The sequence below is a fragment of the Bufo bufo genome, chromosome 7 (assembly GCF_905171765.1).
Source record: "Bufo bufo chromosome 7, aBufBuf1.1, whole genome shotgun sequence".
Taxonomy (NCBI): domain Eukaryota; kingdom Metazoa; phylum Chordata; class Amphibia; order Anura; family Bufonidae; genus Bufo; species Bufo bufo.
This window is the reverse complement of record NC_053395.1, coordinates 222,922,787-222,939,104: the sequence shown is the minus strand read 5'-3', so window position 1 is coordinate 222,939,104 and position 16,318 is coordinate 222,922,787. Positions and strand designations below refer to the sequence as shown.

Genomic DNA, 16,318 nt, shown 5'->3' with positions numbered 1-16,318 from the left:
AATGTAGTGTTTATGAGCCGTCAGGGGTTTAGGGATAAGGGATGCAGCTGTCGGACGGATTCACTGTGAAGCAGAAAGCAGTCGTCTGTAGATTCGCTGGAACTGGGAGCTGTGGAGTAAATAACTTTTATCCCAAAATGAGTAGACTGCAATAATGAAAAAATATTGCCCCAAAGGTGTCTATAGCTTTTAATGGTTTAGCCCCATTTAGCCCCAAATATGGGCAATCCCGTAAATATGTGTCTAACTTACATTGTGACCCCCGGGGCTGGGACTGATGGGACTGATGTATTCTGTGCTCTGCAGATTGCACTAATGTTTGTAATTGTCCTCTGTGTGTGTCTTGTGCAGGGAGCCCTTGTCCAAGTTTGTAAGAAAGAATCCGGCTGTTTACTATGTATCCTAGTGAGTATACATCTCTCCTCATCGCATATGTCCTGTATGCCCGATAGCAGGGACTTCATTCTACTCTTCTACTCCACAGTGCGGTGTTCTTTGTTACATACATTGTTCTGGCCTGCTGTCAGGGGCCAAGGTGAGTCTCCGATCACATTTTCAAGCTTTTATATTCAGTATATACACTACAGAGCTGCACTCACTATTCTGCTGGTGGAGTCACTGTGTACATACATTACTTATCCTGTACTGATCCAGAGTTACATCCTGTATTATACTCCAGAGCTGCACTCGCTATTCTGCTGGTGCAGTCACTGTGTAGATACATTTTTTATCCTGTACTGATCCTGAGTTACATCCTGTATTATACTCCAGAGCTGCACTCACTATTCTGCTGGTGCAGTCACTGTGTACATACATTACTTATCCTGTACTGATCCTGAGTTACATCCTGTATTATACTCCAGAGCTGCACTCACTATTCTGCTGGTGCAGTCACTGTGTACATACATTACATTACTTATCCTGTACTGATCCTGAGTTACATCCTGTATTATACTCCAGAGATGCACTCACTATTCTGCTGGTGCAGTCACTGTGTACATACATTACTTATCCTGTACTGATCCTGAGTTACATCCTGTATTATACTCCAGAGCTGCACTCACTATTCTGCTGGTGGAGTCACTGTGTACATACATTATATTACTTATCCTGTACTGATCCTGAGTTACATCCTGTATTATACTCCAGAGCTGCACTCACTATTCTGCTGGTGCAGTCACTGTGTACATACATTACTTATCCTGTACTGATCCTGAGTTACATCCTGTATTATACTCCAGAGCTGCACTCACTATTCTGCTGGTGCAGTCACTGTGTACATACATTACTTATCCTGTACTGATCCTGAGTTACATCCTGTATTATACTCCAGAGCTGCACTCACTATTCTGCTGGTGCAGTCACTGTGTACATACATTACATTACTTATCCTGTACTGATCCTGAGTTACATCCTGTATTATACTCCAGAGATGCACTCACTATTCTGCTGGTGCAGTCACTGTGTACATACATTACTTATCCTGTACTGATCCTGAGTTACATCCTGTATTATACTCCAGAGCTGCACTCACTATTCTGCTGGTGGAGTCACTGTGTACATACATTATATTACTTATCCTGTACTGATCCTGAGTTACATCCTGTATTATACTCCAGAGCTGCACTCACTATTCTGCTGGTGCAGTCACTGTGTACATACATTACTTATCCTGTACTGATCCTGAGTTACATCCTGTATTATACTCCAGAGCTGCACTCACTATTCTGCTGGTGCAGTCACTGTGTACATACATTACATTACTTATCTGAGAAAGGGGGGAACTAGCTCTCCTTAGGGAGGGAGCACCTTAATCAGTGCGAGGAGACTTATAGGCCATACATGCTCCTCTGGAATTCTGGGAGGGAAGGAATGTAAATGAGCTCTTAACAAGAATTCCAGAGGAGCATGTATGGCCCATAAGTCTCCTCACACTGATTTAAGGTGCTCCCTCCCTAAGGAGAGTTAGTTCCCCCCTTGCTCTGACCCAGGCCTCTCACCCAGTTAAGCCAGTGCTCTCTGCTCTGCACTGATGAGGGGCAATCACCCTGAAACAGCTGTCTGCAGATGAGGTGCTGGCTTATTTTATATCCAAGTCATCTTTGAAGGCCTATTCTAATAGCTGAACATTGACTTATAGGATAGCTGCCTTACATCTGGTGGCATTAGAGGCAGAGCTTGTTAAGAGCTTATTTGCATTCCTTCCCTCCCATTACTTATCCTGTACTGATCCTGAGAAGAAATACGAAAATTTTATTGAATAACACAGTGGCTATGCTCAATTTTTTATTACATGTAATTACAAAAGTATTCAGATCCAGGGGCTGGTGTGAAAACTGTAGAATATTTTTAGTGGGACAATCCCTTTAATGCTGCATCTGCTTTATCTGCAGGAGACGCTTCCCATGGAACGTGATTCTTCTGACCTTATTTGTGAGTATGGCTGTGGCAAGTAGGGAAAGCAGGGGCCCAACAAGTAGCTATGGGGCCCCAGAGTGATGGCAGCAGAAATCACTTTCAAGAAATGAATTGGTTATTATCTGTCACGCTCACGGCCGGGGCAAGGATTTATTTTTGCCGCCCTAGGCAAGATAAAAATTGCCGCCCCCCCCCCCCCCCCCCCCCTTATCAGATTATCTGCCCATATCATGTTCCACCCCTTTCTCAGCTTTTAAATTAAAAGAACTCCTATGTTTCCCTTGGGGTTAATCTCCAGCTTCTTGTAGCCGTCTCTTTTTGCGGAACGGAATGTACGGCCCCGATCCGGAATTGCGGACCCGGATCCGCAATTCCGATCCTGAAAAAAATAGAACATGTCCTATTCTTGTCCGCAATAGTGCCGGCAATGTGCGGTCCGCAAAGTGCGGACCGCACATTGCCGCTGTCTGTGTTTTGTGGATCCGCAAAACACACACGGATGTGTGAATGGACCCTAAATGTGAGGTAAATTATTTTCCAATGCAGTATTAATAGCTAAACAATTACATGATAAACATATTGCATTGTCTACTGACCACCAGGACAATAAGATGATCTGGACTCTGGCTGCAGTCTGGCTCTGGGGACTCCCTTGTCACTCTATCCCCCCCCTCCCTCCTTTGTCACTCTCTCCCCCCCCTCCCTTGTCACTCTCTCCCCCCCCCCCCTCCCTTGTCACACTCATTATTCCCCCCCCCTCCCTTGTCACTCTCATTATTTCCACCCCCCTCCCTTGTCACTCTCATTATCCCCCCCCTCCCTTGTCACTCTCTCCCCCCCCCCTCCCTTGTCACACTTATTATTCCCCCCTCTCCCTTGTCACTCATTATTTCCACCCCCTCCCTTGTCACTCTCATTATTTCCACCCCCCCTCTCCCTTGTCACTCTCATTATTTCCACCCCCCCTCCCTTGTCACTCTCATTATTTCCACCCCCCCTCTCCCTTGTCACTCTCATTATTTCCACCCCCCCCCCCTCCCTTGTCACTCTCATTATTTCCACCCCCCTCTCCCTTGTCACTCTCATTATTTCCACCCCCCCTCCCTTGTCACTCTCATTATTTCCACCCCCCCTCTCCCTTGTCACTCTCATTATTTCCACCCCCCCCTCCCTTGTCACTCTCATTATTTCCACCCCCCCTCTCCCTTGTCACTCTCATTATTTCCACCATCCCCCCCCTCCCTTTTCACTCTCATTATTTCCACCCCCCTCCCCCCTTGTCACTCTTATTCTACCCCCACGCCCCACCTCTAGTGTAGCGTGGCCGAGCTCCTGTACCGCGGACCGAACACACCTCGGCCACGCTACATTAACAACAGCACAGAGCAGGCGCAGGCAGGATTCTTTAGAGCGGCAAGCGCTCAGCCTCAGCCGCTCAGGCGGCGCCGCATGAGGGGCGCCGCCGGCCGCCCGAACTTATATAAGCAACTTTTTTTTTTTTTCTACCGCAGCGGGCGCCGGGCGCCCCCTGCTAAATGGCGCCCTAGGCGACTGCCTCAGTCGCCTTACTGGTGGCGCCGGCCCTGGTCACGCTTCGGTGTGGGAGGGAAACACCACATCAAGCATAGGAGGTAAGGGGGAACAGGGAATCAGGCCTGAGAACTAGGGAAGGAAGATGGACACCTCCTAGTGAAAACCCTAACCAAAATCCTGACTGACTACCAGTATGAACAGACCCCAGAGGTAGGTGAGTTCATACTCAGAAATACCTAGAATCCTATCTAGCCCTATAGGACCCTGGTACTAATGCAGGGACGAGACAACGTGTTCATCCAAAAGGAAGGGCGAACAGGAGTCTCCTTCAGGCCTAATACAAACAATAGGGAAATGCAACACACAGAACTCAAACAAAATACAAAAGGGAAAGGAAAGACTTAACTTCAAAGAGGCAATGGAAGCACCAGGAACTCAGCCGAGATCCACACACCAGCTCTCCACAAATCAAACAGAATCTATAAACCGCACAGCATTGTGGGAGAAGCAACTATAAATAGAGAAGGTTAAATGACCCTGATAGCCACACCTGGGGAAAGAAGGGGCGGCGAGCACCAGACACAACACAGACGTCATTTGATCCAAACGGAAAACATGTCAGATCAAACCAGGTGTTGCCAGTCTCACCGATCTCCTGCCACCTGTCGCGGGAATGTCCATGACATTATCATGGCCGTCCCTCTAACCTTGGTGTCCTTTTCTCACTTCTTGACCCCACATGTGCTCTGAATTTGCCCCCCTCCCCCACCATCTTGATTCCTGCCCCTCCTCCGTGATAACTTCAGTTGATGCAAATTATGTCATAAAATATTCTCTTTCCACAGACGCTCGCCATGTCTTTTATGGCTGGTACAATTGCAAGGTAAGTGACGTGTCGCTATTACGTTCAAACTGACATAAACCGCATTTGGGGGGGTTGTGGATTTTGTGGACCTACGGTAACTGGTGGTTGCTGTGGCGGATTAAGTAGACCATAGTCCCAGGACTGTTCCCCCTTGCCTCCCTTTGTTTTCTGTTGCCACCCTGCCACACCATGTCTGTAGTCAACATCACTTTGTTTTCTTCTCCATCTGGCCCAGACCGCCATGATGACTTCTCCTGAAGAGTGCAGAGTTTACTGCCGAGATCTTTGGCTCTTTCGCTTCCGCAGACATCCCCAACCTCTATAGAAACAGAAATAAAAACTGACCCCAGACCAGAACCCTAAATAAGAACCCAGGTCAAAGCCCAGAATAAATACAGCCCCCAGACCCACTAAAGTAATACACTCCCTAAAGTAAAGCCTCCCTACACAGACCCAGAAACAGACCGCTTAAACGCAGACTCTCAAATCAGGCCCTCTAAATTCATACCCCAGACCAGACCCCTAAATTTAGGCCCCAGACTCCGAGTACAAACCCCTTACCCATAGACTTAAACTGCTGCTGTAAAGCAAGACCTCTGTGTTGTAAATATACAGTAAAGCATTTGTTAAAGGGACAGAGAAGCCTGCAGCCTGGTTCCCCTCCCATGAAAGGGTAGAAAAATGTCTTCTCTTAAAGTAGCATTATACCAAGAGCCTCTTGTCTCTCCTTATTCCATCTGACGTCGAGTGTGATCTTTTGTTCCCTGTTATCAGCCACTTTAAGCTGAAGGGAACTTTGCCTGCCCCCCATGATTACTACTTTTCCCCTTAGAACCTGCAGAAACGACTGTATGATGTCCTGTAAATGGGGGTGAGCGAGATCTTCACCTCCTCTAAGATGGGGACCTCTATAGTACTGAGGAGACGTCCTGAAGAAGACGCAAAGCTGTCTCGCACCACAGTAACCAAAGTGGCGCTATACAGATACATTTTATTGACTAGCTCACTGGCTATAAATACATGTAATTACAAAGTATTTAGATGCAGGTGCTGAACAATATTTTTTTGGTGGCACAACCCCTTTAAGGGCAGCAACAAAGAGCGTGACTCTCTCTGGAGGACCTGGAATGTCTACAGACATCCTATAGATTTCAATGGGACCGGTGAAATGCTTAATTTCCCCTGTGGTGGCGCTGTAGGGATATTGGGTTCCCCCAACAGGTGACAATTGACTGCTGGGAGTCCACGACTCCTCATCATCAGCTTTCTAAGAAAAAGTGAACAAACCCATTGAAATATCTACATGACTTGGGGTCCAAAACCTCCATTCTTTACACTGCTGGTTGCATGGCTTCTCATTACCAAAAAGATGACTATCCATGTAATGGCCAAGGGGTTAATCACTGTGATTTTTATTTTATTTTCAGTTTCTACAGCTCAAAGGCCGTGCTGATCAGCCTGGGAATCACGGCCATCGTCACCATCGCTGTGACCGTCTTCTGTTTCCAGACTAAGGTCCGAATGCCCTCAGAACCCTCATGTTCAGTAGTTCTTTCCTGCTTAAAGGGGTTGTCCACTGTTAGGAAAACATGGCCGCTTTCTTCCAGAAACAGCGCCACCCCTGCCTGCAGGTTGTGTGTGGTATTCACTTAAATAGAGCTGCAGTACCAGACACAACCTATGCACAGGGGTGGAGCTGTTTCTTGGGGAAAGCAGACGTGTTTTTCTAACCCAGGACAATCCCTTTAAGAAGCCCTTTAATAATGGCTTTTCATTTTGATTTTGATTTTTTTTTCTTCTGCCGCCTCTGACAGGTGGACTTCACTTCCTGCGCTGGACTCTTCTCTGTGCTGGGAATCGTCCTCTTCATCACGGGCATCGTGACCGCCATCGTCCTGTCATTTAAATACGTGAGTACGGCTCTGAAGGCTTGTAATTCTGCCATGTCCTGATGATCTGTGTGCTGCTCGACTTCTGCTGTAATAAGCAGCTCTGGGATTTTGCTGATTGCTCCCTGCGGTCGCCTCTAATGGCGTCTTGAAGAAGCTCACCGGTGGCACGCAAACAGGAAACGAGCCGGGGTCATGAACGCTGACAGGGTTTCTACAAGACATTGAGTATTTGAAATTAGCAGTCATGAAAAATATAGGATATGGTGTGTATATAATGAGCACCACCTGCTGGGCACATAGGGAATCGCAACAGGAGTTTTTTGGTATAATTTCCCTAAATAGAATAATATAGGATGTTGTATATACTGTATATAAACAGCGCCACATGCTGGACAGATAGGGAATCGCCACAAGAGTTTTATTTTATTTTTTTGTAGAATTTCCAAAAATAAAATAATATAGGATATTGTATATATAAATTGCGCCACCCGCTGGGCAGATAGGGAATCGCCACAAAAAGTTTTCCATAAACTTTTTAAAAAATTGAATAATATAAAATAATACAAGATGCGGTTTTCTCCTCTGACCAAAGCCTTCGATTGTGTCCTGTCTTGGCTATTCAGGATGAGGAATCCGCAATTTAATGGGTTGTCCAAATTTAGAAAAACGTGGCTGCTTTCTTTCAAAAAACAGCGCCACACTGTTCCATAGGTTGTGTCTGGTATTGAGGGTGAGCTGTAATACTACAGACAACCTGTGGACGAGGGTGGCGCTGATTATGTAAGAAAGCAGTTATGTTTTACCAATTCCCTTTAATTCGTTTAAAGGGTAACCTGCCCCTATATATTGAGTCTACAGCAATTCAATACATATCTAGTTTTAGACTTCCTCCCTTTAAGAGCCGGATTATTCTGACTGGTGTGTAGCAGATAGTGGGGGTTGTAGTACCAGGCTGTCCCTGCTGTAAGCTGATCTTCTGTCCTTGTCTTGTGCAGATATACTGGCTACATATGCTGTACGCTGCTATCGGGGCGGTCGTCTTCACTTTGGTTAGTATTATCATTTCCGTTTTCTTTCCTTCGCATTCGCGCTCCCAGGCGGTGTGGCGTCACGTGGCTTTCCACAAACCCTGAATGGTTTAGATATGTACACGGAGACCTTAAAAGGGTTGTCTGATGGGATTGCCCTTTTTTTCTATATGGGACAGAATGGGTTAAAAAAAATAATAATTGCATTACTCACCTCCCCGATCCCCCACCGCTGCCGATATCAGGTCCCCCACGTTCGAGGCGTGTCTCTGCCGTGGCCAGAGGGGACCCGATAAGCGTTGGAACGGCACAGGTGGGGATCAGTGAGGTGAGCATTGTTTTTTTTTTAACCCTTACTGCTCCATACATATACATATATAACCTTGCCAGACACTCCCTTTTAGATGGCATCAAAAATGCACAGTGTAGCTCTGATTTGTATGCTATTTAGGGCCTGTAGAAAAAGATCTCGTAAATTACGTTGTTTTGTTTTATTTTTTTTATTCCACGGTCCAATCATCTCATTTCTTTTACCCCGTCTCCATGACAGTTCCTGGCCTACGACACCCAACTGGTGATCGGAAATCGGAAGCACACTATCAACCCGGAGGAGTACGTGTACGGCGCCATGAAGATCTACACCGACATCGTCTACATCTTCCTTAACCTGCTGCAGATTGTGGGGAGCAGGACGTAGAAGGACCTCCCGCCTCGGAGTGGTCACCGCTAGGGATGAGCGAATTGACTTCGGATGAAACATCCGAAGTTGATTCGCATAAAACTTAGTTTCGATACTGTACGGAGCAGGAGCCCCGTACAGTATTAGAATGTATTGGCTCCACTTGGAACCGAACCTGAGTTTGGGAAATTGTTTGTTTTTTTACAGTACAAATTAATTTATGAAGTCCTTGCGCGAAGTCTTGCGAGAGCAATAACTTCGGCTCACCGGAGCCAATACATTCTAATACTGTACAGTATTAGAACGAAGTCGAAGTATTTCATCCGAAGTCTATTCGCTCATCCCTATGATCGCCCCGAAAGGGATTTAATTTTATTTCTGATTGATTACAACCAGTTCCTTTTTGTATCCAGCTCATGGGCCCCAAAACACAATAGGTCACAGGGGCCCCTTTTTTCTATCCGGTGCATGGACCCCAAAGTAGAATAGGTTCCAGGGGCCCTTTTTTTATTTGTACCTGGCTAATGGGCCTGAAGTAGACTAGGTCCCAGGGGCCCCTTTAAACCTAAGAGGTGCAAAATGTAAATCCCACAAATCCCCAGTAGCTTTAAGCCCTCATCTAGCAAGCAATTCAAGCTTCGATTCAACCATTTTTTTTTGTTTGTTTTATCAGTTTCTAGGAAAGTTGGGTGACATCACCGCTTGCACTGGTTGTTAATATGTACTCGCGTAGCATTAAAGGGATTGTCCAGAAACAGCGCTACACACCCACCTGCAGGTTATTTGGGGCATTGCGCTCAATAGAGTTGGCATACAATACCCGGCACAACCTGCAGCTGGGAGTGGCGCTGTTTTACCAAAGTAAACAGCCATATTTTTTTTTTTTTACGGAACCTGGAGAACTGGACAAGTTAGACATTCAGGATCCTGGAAAAGCTGGGTGAAATTTAAATATTTAAACAACTTGCCAGATGAGGACCCCTTAAAGATGTGGGGCGTCTGGGATATTGTTAAAGGGGAAATGCTCTTTAGTTTGTTTACAAAGGACTGCTAGGAAGAGGACAAAGGGGGGCAGCAGACCTCAGAGAAAGGCGACACCCGCCCCCGACTTTCAATGAAGGGTTGTCAGATTATGAGTAATCCAAAGAAAGGAATAGGGAAGGGGGGGGGGGGGGCGCTTCCTCATTTTTGAAAGGTCACATATTCTCCTTTCTAGTGCACCCTTTTCATATACCGGCAGAGAAAAAAAATAAGTTTTCCAGAGCAGCGCCCCCTGCTGGTTGTGATGTATAGGTCAAGCATTGCCGATGTATATTCATATATTTTTTTAACTGCCATTTATTCTGTATCGTTGTATGATATTTACGGAGAAAAACTGTTTATCCCTGTACATAGAGAAGGTCTGGAACACGCTGCACATTACAACATGCTGACTGATACTTTGTTTCTGCTACTTTGTATACAACTGCTTAACAAATATAGACAGGATAGAGATAAAAGAAGAATGGGGGGGGGGGGTCTATTGTTCTCGGTTATCAGCCCGCAATGTTCTAGAAGGGTTCCAGACCCCTCCCGGCCCCCCATGATCACTACCTTACATGTGACTGATATCAGCCGCTCCCCTTATAACGCTGCCCTGCACTATTATAAGCTGCTGATTTAAGGGTAAGTGGCCCTTTAAGGTTTGCCCTACATTTGGGCATCCATGCAGAGCTCCATTGTGCATTGGGCCGGGTTTACACAGGGTGTTTTTTTTTTTTTTCTTTGTGGCGGCCCGTTGGGGCAGGCCGCGGGTTGAGAACATGCACCGCGAGCTAAAGAAGCTGCACAGTTTTCAAATGCTAAGAATATATATTTTTTAAATCTATCATGTGGACCCCCTGGGCTACTGCACTGAACTAAAAACTGCACTGTGTGAACACGCGCTTAATGTCAGCTCTGTAAAAGTGCAGGGCAGGGGAGTGGCACACTGAGCATGCCCACTGGAAGGGGTTAACTTGTAAATAAAGACGACTTTTTACGGCACCGGATTGTGGCTCGTGTTTTATCCGTCAAGCAAGATGAAAGTCCGACATCAACCCCCTGCCTCAGAGAGCGTGACGAGTGGCGGCCAACCGCGTATGAGGCCTCCTGACTGTCCCCCAATGGCAGATGTCTGAGAAGATTAGGAGCGGGCAGTTGGATTTCAACATACCCGATCCTTTTGTTTTCAGGGAGATGAGACTCCTCTGGCAGTTGCTATCTCCCCTTCCACAACACATGCATACTCAGCCGGGCATGCATGTGTTTGTTTTTTTTTGGGGGGGGGGGGGGGTGGATCAAAAGAGGTAGGTGTCGCCAGAATAAGTGGTCCAGCTGACAGATGAATCATGTGTGGCTAGCCTCCTGCTGCTGCTGTTTCTTCCCTCATGCTTTACACTGCAGCTCAGCTCATTTAGGAAAAAGCTGTGATCGATGTATTGTCTGCAATCAATTAATAGGCCTGATCTAGTAAATTACAGGCTGCCAAATTAAAGGAGTATTTCGATTATCTGGATAGGAGATTAGATTGGTTAGACTGGTAGAGGTCTGACTGCTGGGACCCCCAGTGATCACGGTCAAATAAATGGAGCGGTGGTCGAGCACGCTCCCTGCTGCTCCATTCATCTCTATGGGACTTCTGGAGATAGCCGAGCGCTGTATTCTCCTATATGTCCGGCATAATCTGATGCAAAAGTGAAAGATCCCGAATATTGTCGTGATCGGCGTGAGGTCAGAGGGCGAGCCCTTCCTCATTTGTGCATCTGTGATGTGAGTCATTTAAAAAGCACCCAGGAACCAGCGCAGCCACTGTGGCACGCAAATCTTTCTGTATTGTCATGCTAACCAGTCTTTCCAGTGCTGCGCCTATAGATTTTTATTGTTCTCTCCTCTCACAGGCGGCAGCTTTGTTGCAAAACTTTCTGTCCCTTTCATCTCATTGGGTTTTGCATAAATCTGTGCACCCGCTACAGAAACCCGACCTGCAGGTACATGGAGTGGATTTTACAGGTGCAGGAATTTCTGCAGAAGATCTGCCGCGTGTACTACTGCGGTCTGGTACAAACGGATCAAGTTCCCTTTTCTAAAATTAGAAAAAATGTTTTGAAAATATAAAGAAAACACAAATATTAAACGGAAACGCTCAATTGTACATATAATAATAAACAATTAAAAAGATAAACATACCAGGAATCGCTGCATCCGAAAATGACCAAACTAATAAAATTAAAAAATATTTATCCCGCTGGGAATAAAAATAAAAATGGCTGATTTGCTGTTTTTTTGTCGTCCCCCCCCCCCCCTCCAAACAAATTGAATAAAAGGTGATCTAAAAGTTGTACAAAAAAAAGACATCTAGCCCTGCAAACAGCTCCGTAGACGGAAATATAAGAAGTCATTGGTGTCAGAATATGACGGATGCAAAGAAAAAGTGTTTTTAAAGGTTGAATTTTTCTTTATTAGTAAAACAAAATACCACTATATAAATTTGGTATCGGCATAATCCTCCAGTACAAGCTACTTGGCTGCTACTTGTGTAATTTATCTACAGGCTGGGCCCACCTCTAGACCTGGAATGAGTGGTGTGTATTATAGATTTCGGTGGCCTATTTTTCTATTGCTGGTTCTATGGCATCGTACTGCCAGAATTGATGTTGTCTGTGCCAAAACATTAGAAACTCCTTCAAAGTGACTTTTTTTTTTTTTTAAGTTTACCACCTAAGCCAAGGGGCAGCAACCTCCGGCACCCCAGCTGCTGTGAAACTACAATTCCCAGCATGCACACTTGCTCTGCTGTTAATGTTACTCCAATAGAAGTTATAAGAGAACTGTGGGAGTTTCAGCACATTTGGAGTGCTGGTGGTTGCTGATCTCTGCCCTGAGCTATTTGTCTTTGGGAAATTCTGATATTTTAAGCTTTTGGCTTTTGTGTTTAAAATAAATGAAAATAATTTGAGTGTGTTCGTATATTTTATGCAACCCCCCAAAAAATGCTATAGTAAATATAGCTAAAATGAATAACTATTGTGACACAGTGAGGGGTTGTGTCTGGCAAGGCAGGTATTTTCCTTCCAGCATGTGCGGCTGGGCTGGTTTCCAGCCAGGTGAGGTCCAATACCGGACTGGAGTTTAAGTGCCGGTCCGGGTTTTGGCAGCACCTGGCTGTCCTTAAATAGGCAGCTGGGCTCAGCAGAGATGTCTCTGCTTTTGGGATCTGAGGCTTTGTGTCGTGCTGGAGGGCTGAGATCCGCATGCTGGGGAAACAGGCCCCCTAAAGCCTGCTGTGGACTACTGGAGGCAGAACTGCCAGCAAGGTGGCTTGTGTTATAAGAACTTTCCATTGTGTGTGAATTAACACCAAGACTGCAAAGTTACTGCTGTTTTATGCAGTTGCCTCAAGTGTAAATAAACACTGACGTTTTGAGTTAAGAACTTGTATTTTGCCTCTGTACTGCGCCCGCTTACCCTATTTACTAGAGCGAAACCCCACAATTGGTGGACGATGCGGGCCAGAGCAGTGAGGCTGGAGTGAACGCCAATATTTTTCATTTTTGCATTTTTCAGCCACGGTTGTATGTCGTACATTAAACCAGCTGTATTACAACCATTGCCCCACGACAAAATGGAGGCTGTTGTGAAGGCCCTCATGGAGGCTAATCTGCAGCAGCGTGAGGCTAATAAGCAGCAGCAGGAGACTAACCAGCTGCTGCTACAACACGTGATGGCTTTGCAGACAGCAGGAGCAACCCCGAGCGTTCACGATGGCCGGAAAGCAGTCCGTGCCGCGATTCCTAAGATGACCCCCGCAGACGACATCGAAACCTACCTGGCGATGTACAAGAAAGTGGCCATCAGGGAAAAGCTACCCCGTGACCAGTGGGCCGAGGTCGTCGCTCCATTCCTGGCATCCAATTCACATCCAAATACCCCAGCGGGTGTATTTCGACTTGCCGGACGATCAAGCGGCCCACTACCAAAAAGTAAAGGGTGAGATTTTGGCAAGACGGGGTGAATGTGTTGGTCCGGGCCCAGCGGGTGCATCAGTGGGGGTTAAAGCCGGCTGAGCCGGGAAGACCCAGTATTATGATTTACTCCACCTCTTGCAAAAGTGGCTACAGCCTAATGTGCTGAGTCCCACGGCTATGCTGGATAGACTATTGGCTGATAGGTTCTGGGGGGCGCTGCCGCCCCCTCTCCAGCACTGGATCGGCCAGGTGTCTCCTGACAACGCCCTGGAAATGGTGGACCTGGTGGAGCGCTACGAAGCTACTAAGACTGTTACGGGGGTTATTTTGGGAATGGGGCAAACCCTGTGAATCTCCATCCCCGACCCGGCGACTTGTACCAACCAAACCCACCCGTGGTGTACTCTCTAGGGACCCGGCTCCTATAGTCTGCTGGCGGTGTCAAGAGCCGGGCCATGTAAGAGCTGACTGTCCCCATCAGGTGGAACCCATGGAGCTCTGTAAGTTGCTGGACATAAAACAACTACAGACGTCCGTTTACCATCCGCAAACTGACGATCTGGTAGAACGGCTTAACCAAACATGAAAAAATATGTTGAAAAAGGGTGGTGTCTAAAGATGGGAAGGACTGGGACCTCCTTCTGCCCTATCTCATGTTCGCAGTGCGAGAGGTGCCCCAGGCCTCTACTGGGTTCTCGCCCTTTGTACTGCTATATGGCGGACACCCTCGCGGTCTCTTGTACGTGGCCAAAGAGTGTGGGAACAACAACCCACTCCACATAAAAGTGTCATTGAGTACGTTACCCAGATGCAAGATCGGATAGAGACAGTCAGGCAAGGGATTCAGCCACTTCCCTCAGGTTCTCCAGATCCAGTTGTTAAAATGACAGCGGCAGCTGGAGAGGAGCGCGTCCATTCCATAGTTTAGCTCCTTAGGCTTTTTAATGGTTGGGTGGTATGTGTGTGTCGTGTATAGATGGTGTGGAATATATATGGTGTATGTATATGTAAACATGACGTGCATCTGCCGTTTTGAGTAGAGAACCTGTAAAAAATTTGAATCCCACCCTGGAGACAGTGTTGCCTCTTGTTAGGGAGCATATGGAGGCAGCTCTTGGGTCCGGATCTATAACCCGGGCGATCAGGTTTTGGTTCTGGTGCCGACCGTGGACAGTAAGTTCCTGGCTAGGTGGCAGGGGCCCTACAAGGTACTCGTGAAAATTGGAGATGTAAACTACAAGGTACACCAGCCAGGGCGGCGAAAGCCGGAGCAGGTTCACCATGTGAATTTACTCAAACCGTGGAAAGATAGGGAGACCGGTACTGACGACAGCCCGCGGACGGGTTTTCTAGGAGAAGAGGTACCGACCCCTCTGTCTGATGCAAGAGAGGCGGCTGCCACAGTGAAGATTGCTGACAGCCTCTCCTCTAAACAGACTCAGGAGGCCAGGGAGTTCGTTAGTCGGAACGCGGATGTGTTCTCGGACCTCCCTGGACGCACTTCCATAATCCAGCATGACATTGTCACTGAGCTTCGGGCAAAAGTCCAATTAAAACCATACCGGGTGCCCGAGGCTCGGCGATAAGCCATATCGGAGGAGGTGCAGCTAATGTTGAAGCTAGACGTCATTGAAGAGTTAAAAAGTGAGTGGGCCAGTCCTATAGTATTGATACCCAAGCCGGACGGGACGTTGCGGTTTTGTAATGACTTTCGAAAACGTAACGAGGTTTCCAAATTCGATGCGTATCCCATGCCCCGGGTGGATGAGCTCATCGAGAGGTTAGAACAAGCCCGGTATTTTTCTGTTTTGGACCTCACGAAAGGATACTGGGAGGTGCCCTTAAGGGTCCATTCACACGTCTGTGTGTTTTGCGGATCCACGGATAAGCAAAACACGGACATCGGCGATGTGCCTTCCGCATTTTGCAGACCGCACATCGCTGGCACTTAATAGAAAATGCCTATTCTTGTCTGCGTTCTATTTTTTTCGGGAACAGAATTGCGGACCCGGAAGTGCGTATCCGCAATTCTGGATCCGGGCAACACATCGTGCTGCCCCATTAAAAATGAATGGGTCCACAATTCCGAAATTGAGGACGTGTAAATGGACCCTAACGGAGGCTGCCAAAGAGAAAACTGCCTTCATCACACGGGAGGGGCTGTATCTATATAAGGTCTTACCCTTTGGTCTGCATGGCGCCCCTGCCACTTTTCTGCGACAAATAGTTAAGGCTGCGTGCAGCCTGTAATTGTGGGTGGAGCGACCTCCCCTACAAGCAGGAGGGCGCCCGTTCTTTGCTTGGTCTATACCTGTTCCATGACGCCACTTCCGGTCGTATCCTCCCGTGACGCCACTTCCGGTTCGGGTCCCCGTGGTTCCAGAGCGCGGCGCCTTCGGTAAGTGCTGGCTGCGGCACGGCCAGGCGGACGAGGCCTACCGGCGGCCGCGGGCGCTTCTCCCCCTGCATCGCCTACCTCCGGTCCGGACGCTCCCTGCAGTCGAGGTAGGCGCCCGGCCCTCGCACCGGGGTTCCGGTCGCGGGGCATACACGGCATCCTCAGTCGCCTCCCCCTCCAGGTACTGGGCTCCACCGGAGCAGGCGTCGCTGACAAGGGGCGGTTCGGCTGTCATAGGGGCGGCATCGAGCGCCGCGGTTCAGGCGGGGATCGGGATTCCTTGCTGGCCGATTTGGCCCTGCCAGGGTCCTGACCACCGCCTGGCTTCCAGTGAAGGGGGGGGGGGGTCCCGTTTCTTAGACCGGCAGCATGCACCGCTTCTCGATCCCTGCGGGTCGGCGGCTGGTTGTCTGCCTGGTAGCTGCTGCCCTTAAACCCCCGCACTGGAAAAACAAAAGAACAAAACATATATTGTGTTGTTAAGGATCTGGTTATCCATGTGTCGGTATTGTCATAGGTC

The 16,318-nt window shown here is 47.6% G+C and overlaps 1 protein-coding gene and 1 long non-coding RNA gene across 3 annotated transcripts in view; both read left to right on the top strand.

The window, feature by feature from the left end:
- TMBIM1 (transmembrane BAX inhibitor motif containing 1) overlaps positions 1-8,585 on the top strand; it is a 30,388-nt gene extending 21,803 nt beyond the window's left edge. For both annotated transcript variants that reach the window (XM_040441285.1, XM_040441286.1), the window contains exons 5-12: positions 352-405; positions 485-535; positions 2,394-2,433; positions 4,797-4,834; positions 6,244-6,331; positions 6,631-6,726; positions 7,704-7,757; positions 8,287-8,585. In XM_040441285.1, the coding sequence (XP_040297219.1) occupies positions 352-405; positions 485-535; positions 2,394-2,433; positions 4,797-4,834; positions 6,244-6,331; positions 6,631-6,726; positions 7,704-7,757; positions 8,287-8,433 (568 nt within the window). In that variant the 3' untranslated portion in view covers positions 8,434-8,585. The remainder of the gene's footprint in view (positions 1-351; positions 406-484; positions 536-2,393; positions 2,434-4,796; positions 4,835-6,243; positions 6,332-6,630; positions 6,727-7,703; positions 7,758-8,286) is intronic.
- Positions 8,586-8,691: 106 nt separating this feature from the next.
- On the top strand, positions 8,692-9,632 carry LOC121008631. The gene is made up of 2 exons (XR_005780612.1): positions 8,692-8,904; positions 8,960-9,632. It is a non-coding gene; the product is annotated as an uncharacterized LOC121008631 (long non-coding RNA).
- The last annotated feature ends 6,686 nt before the right edge of the window (positions 9,633-16,318 follow it).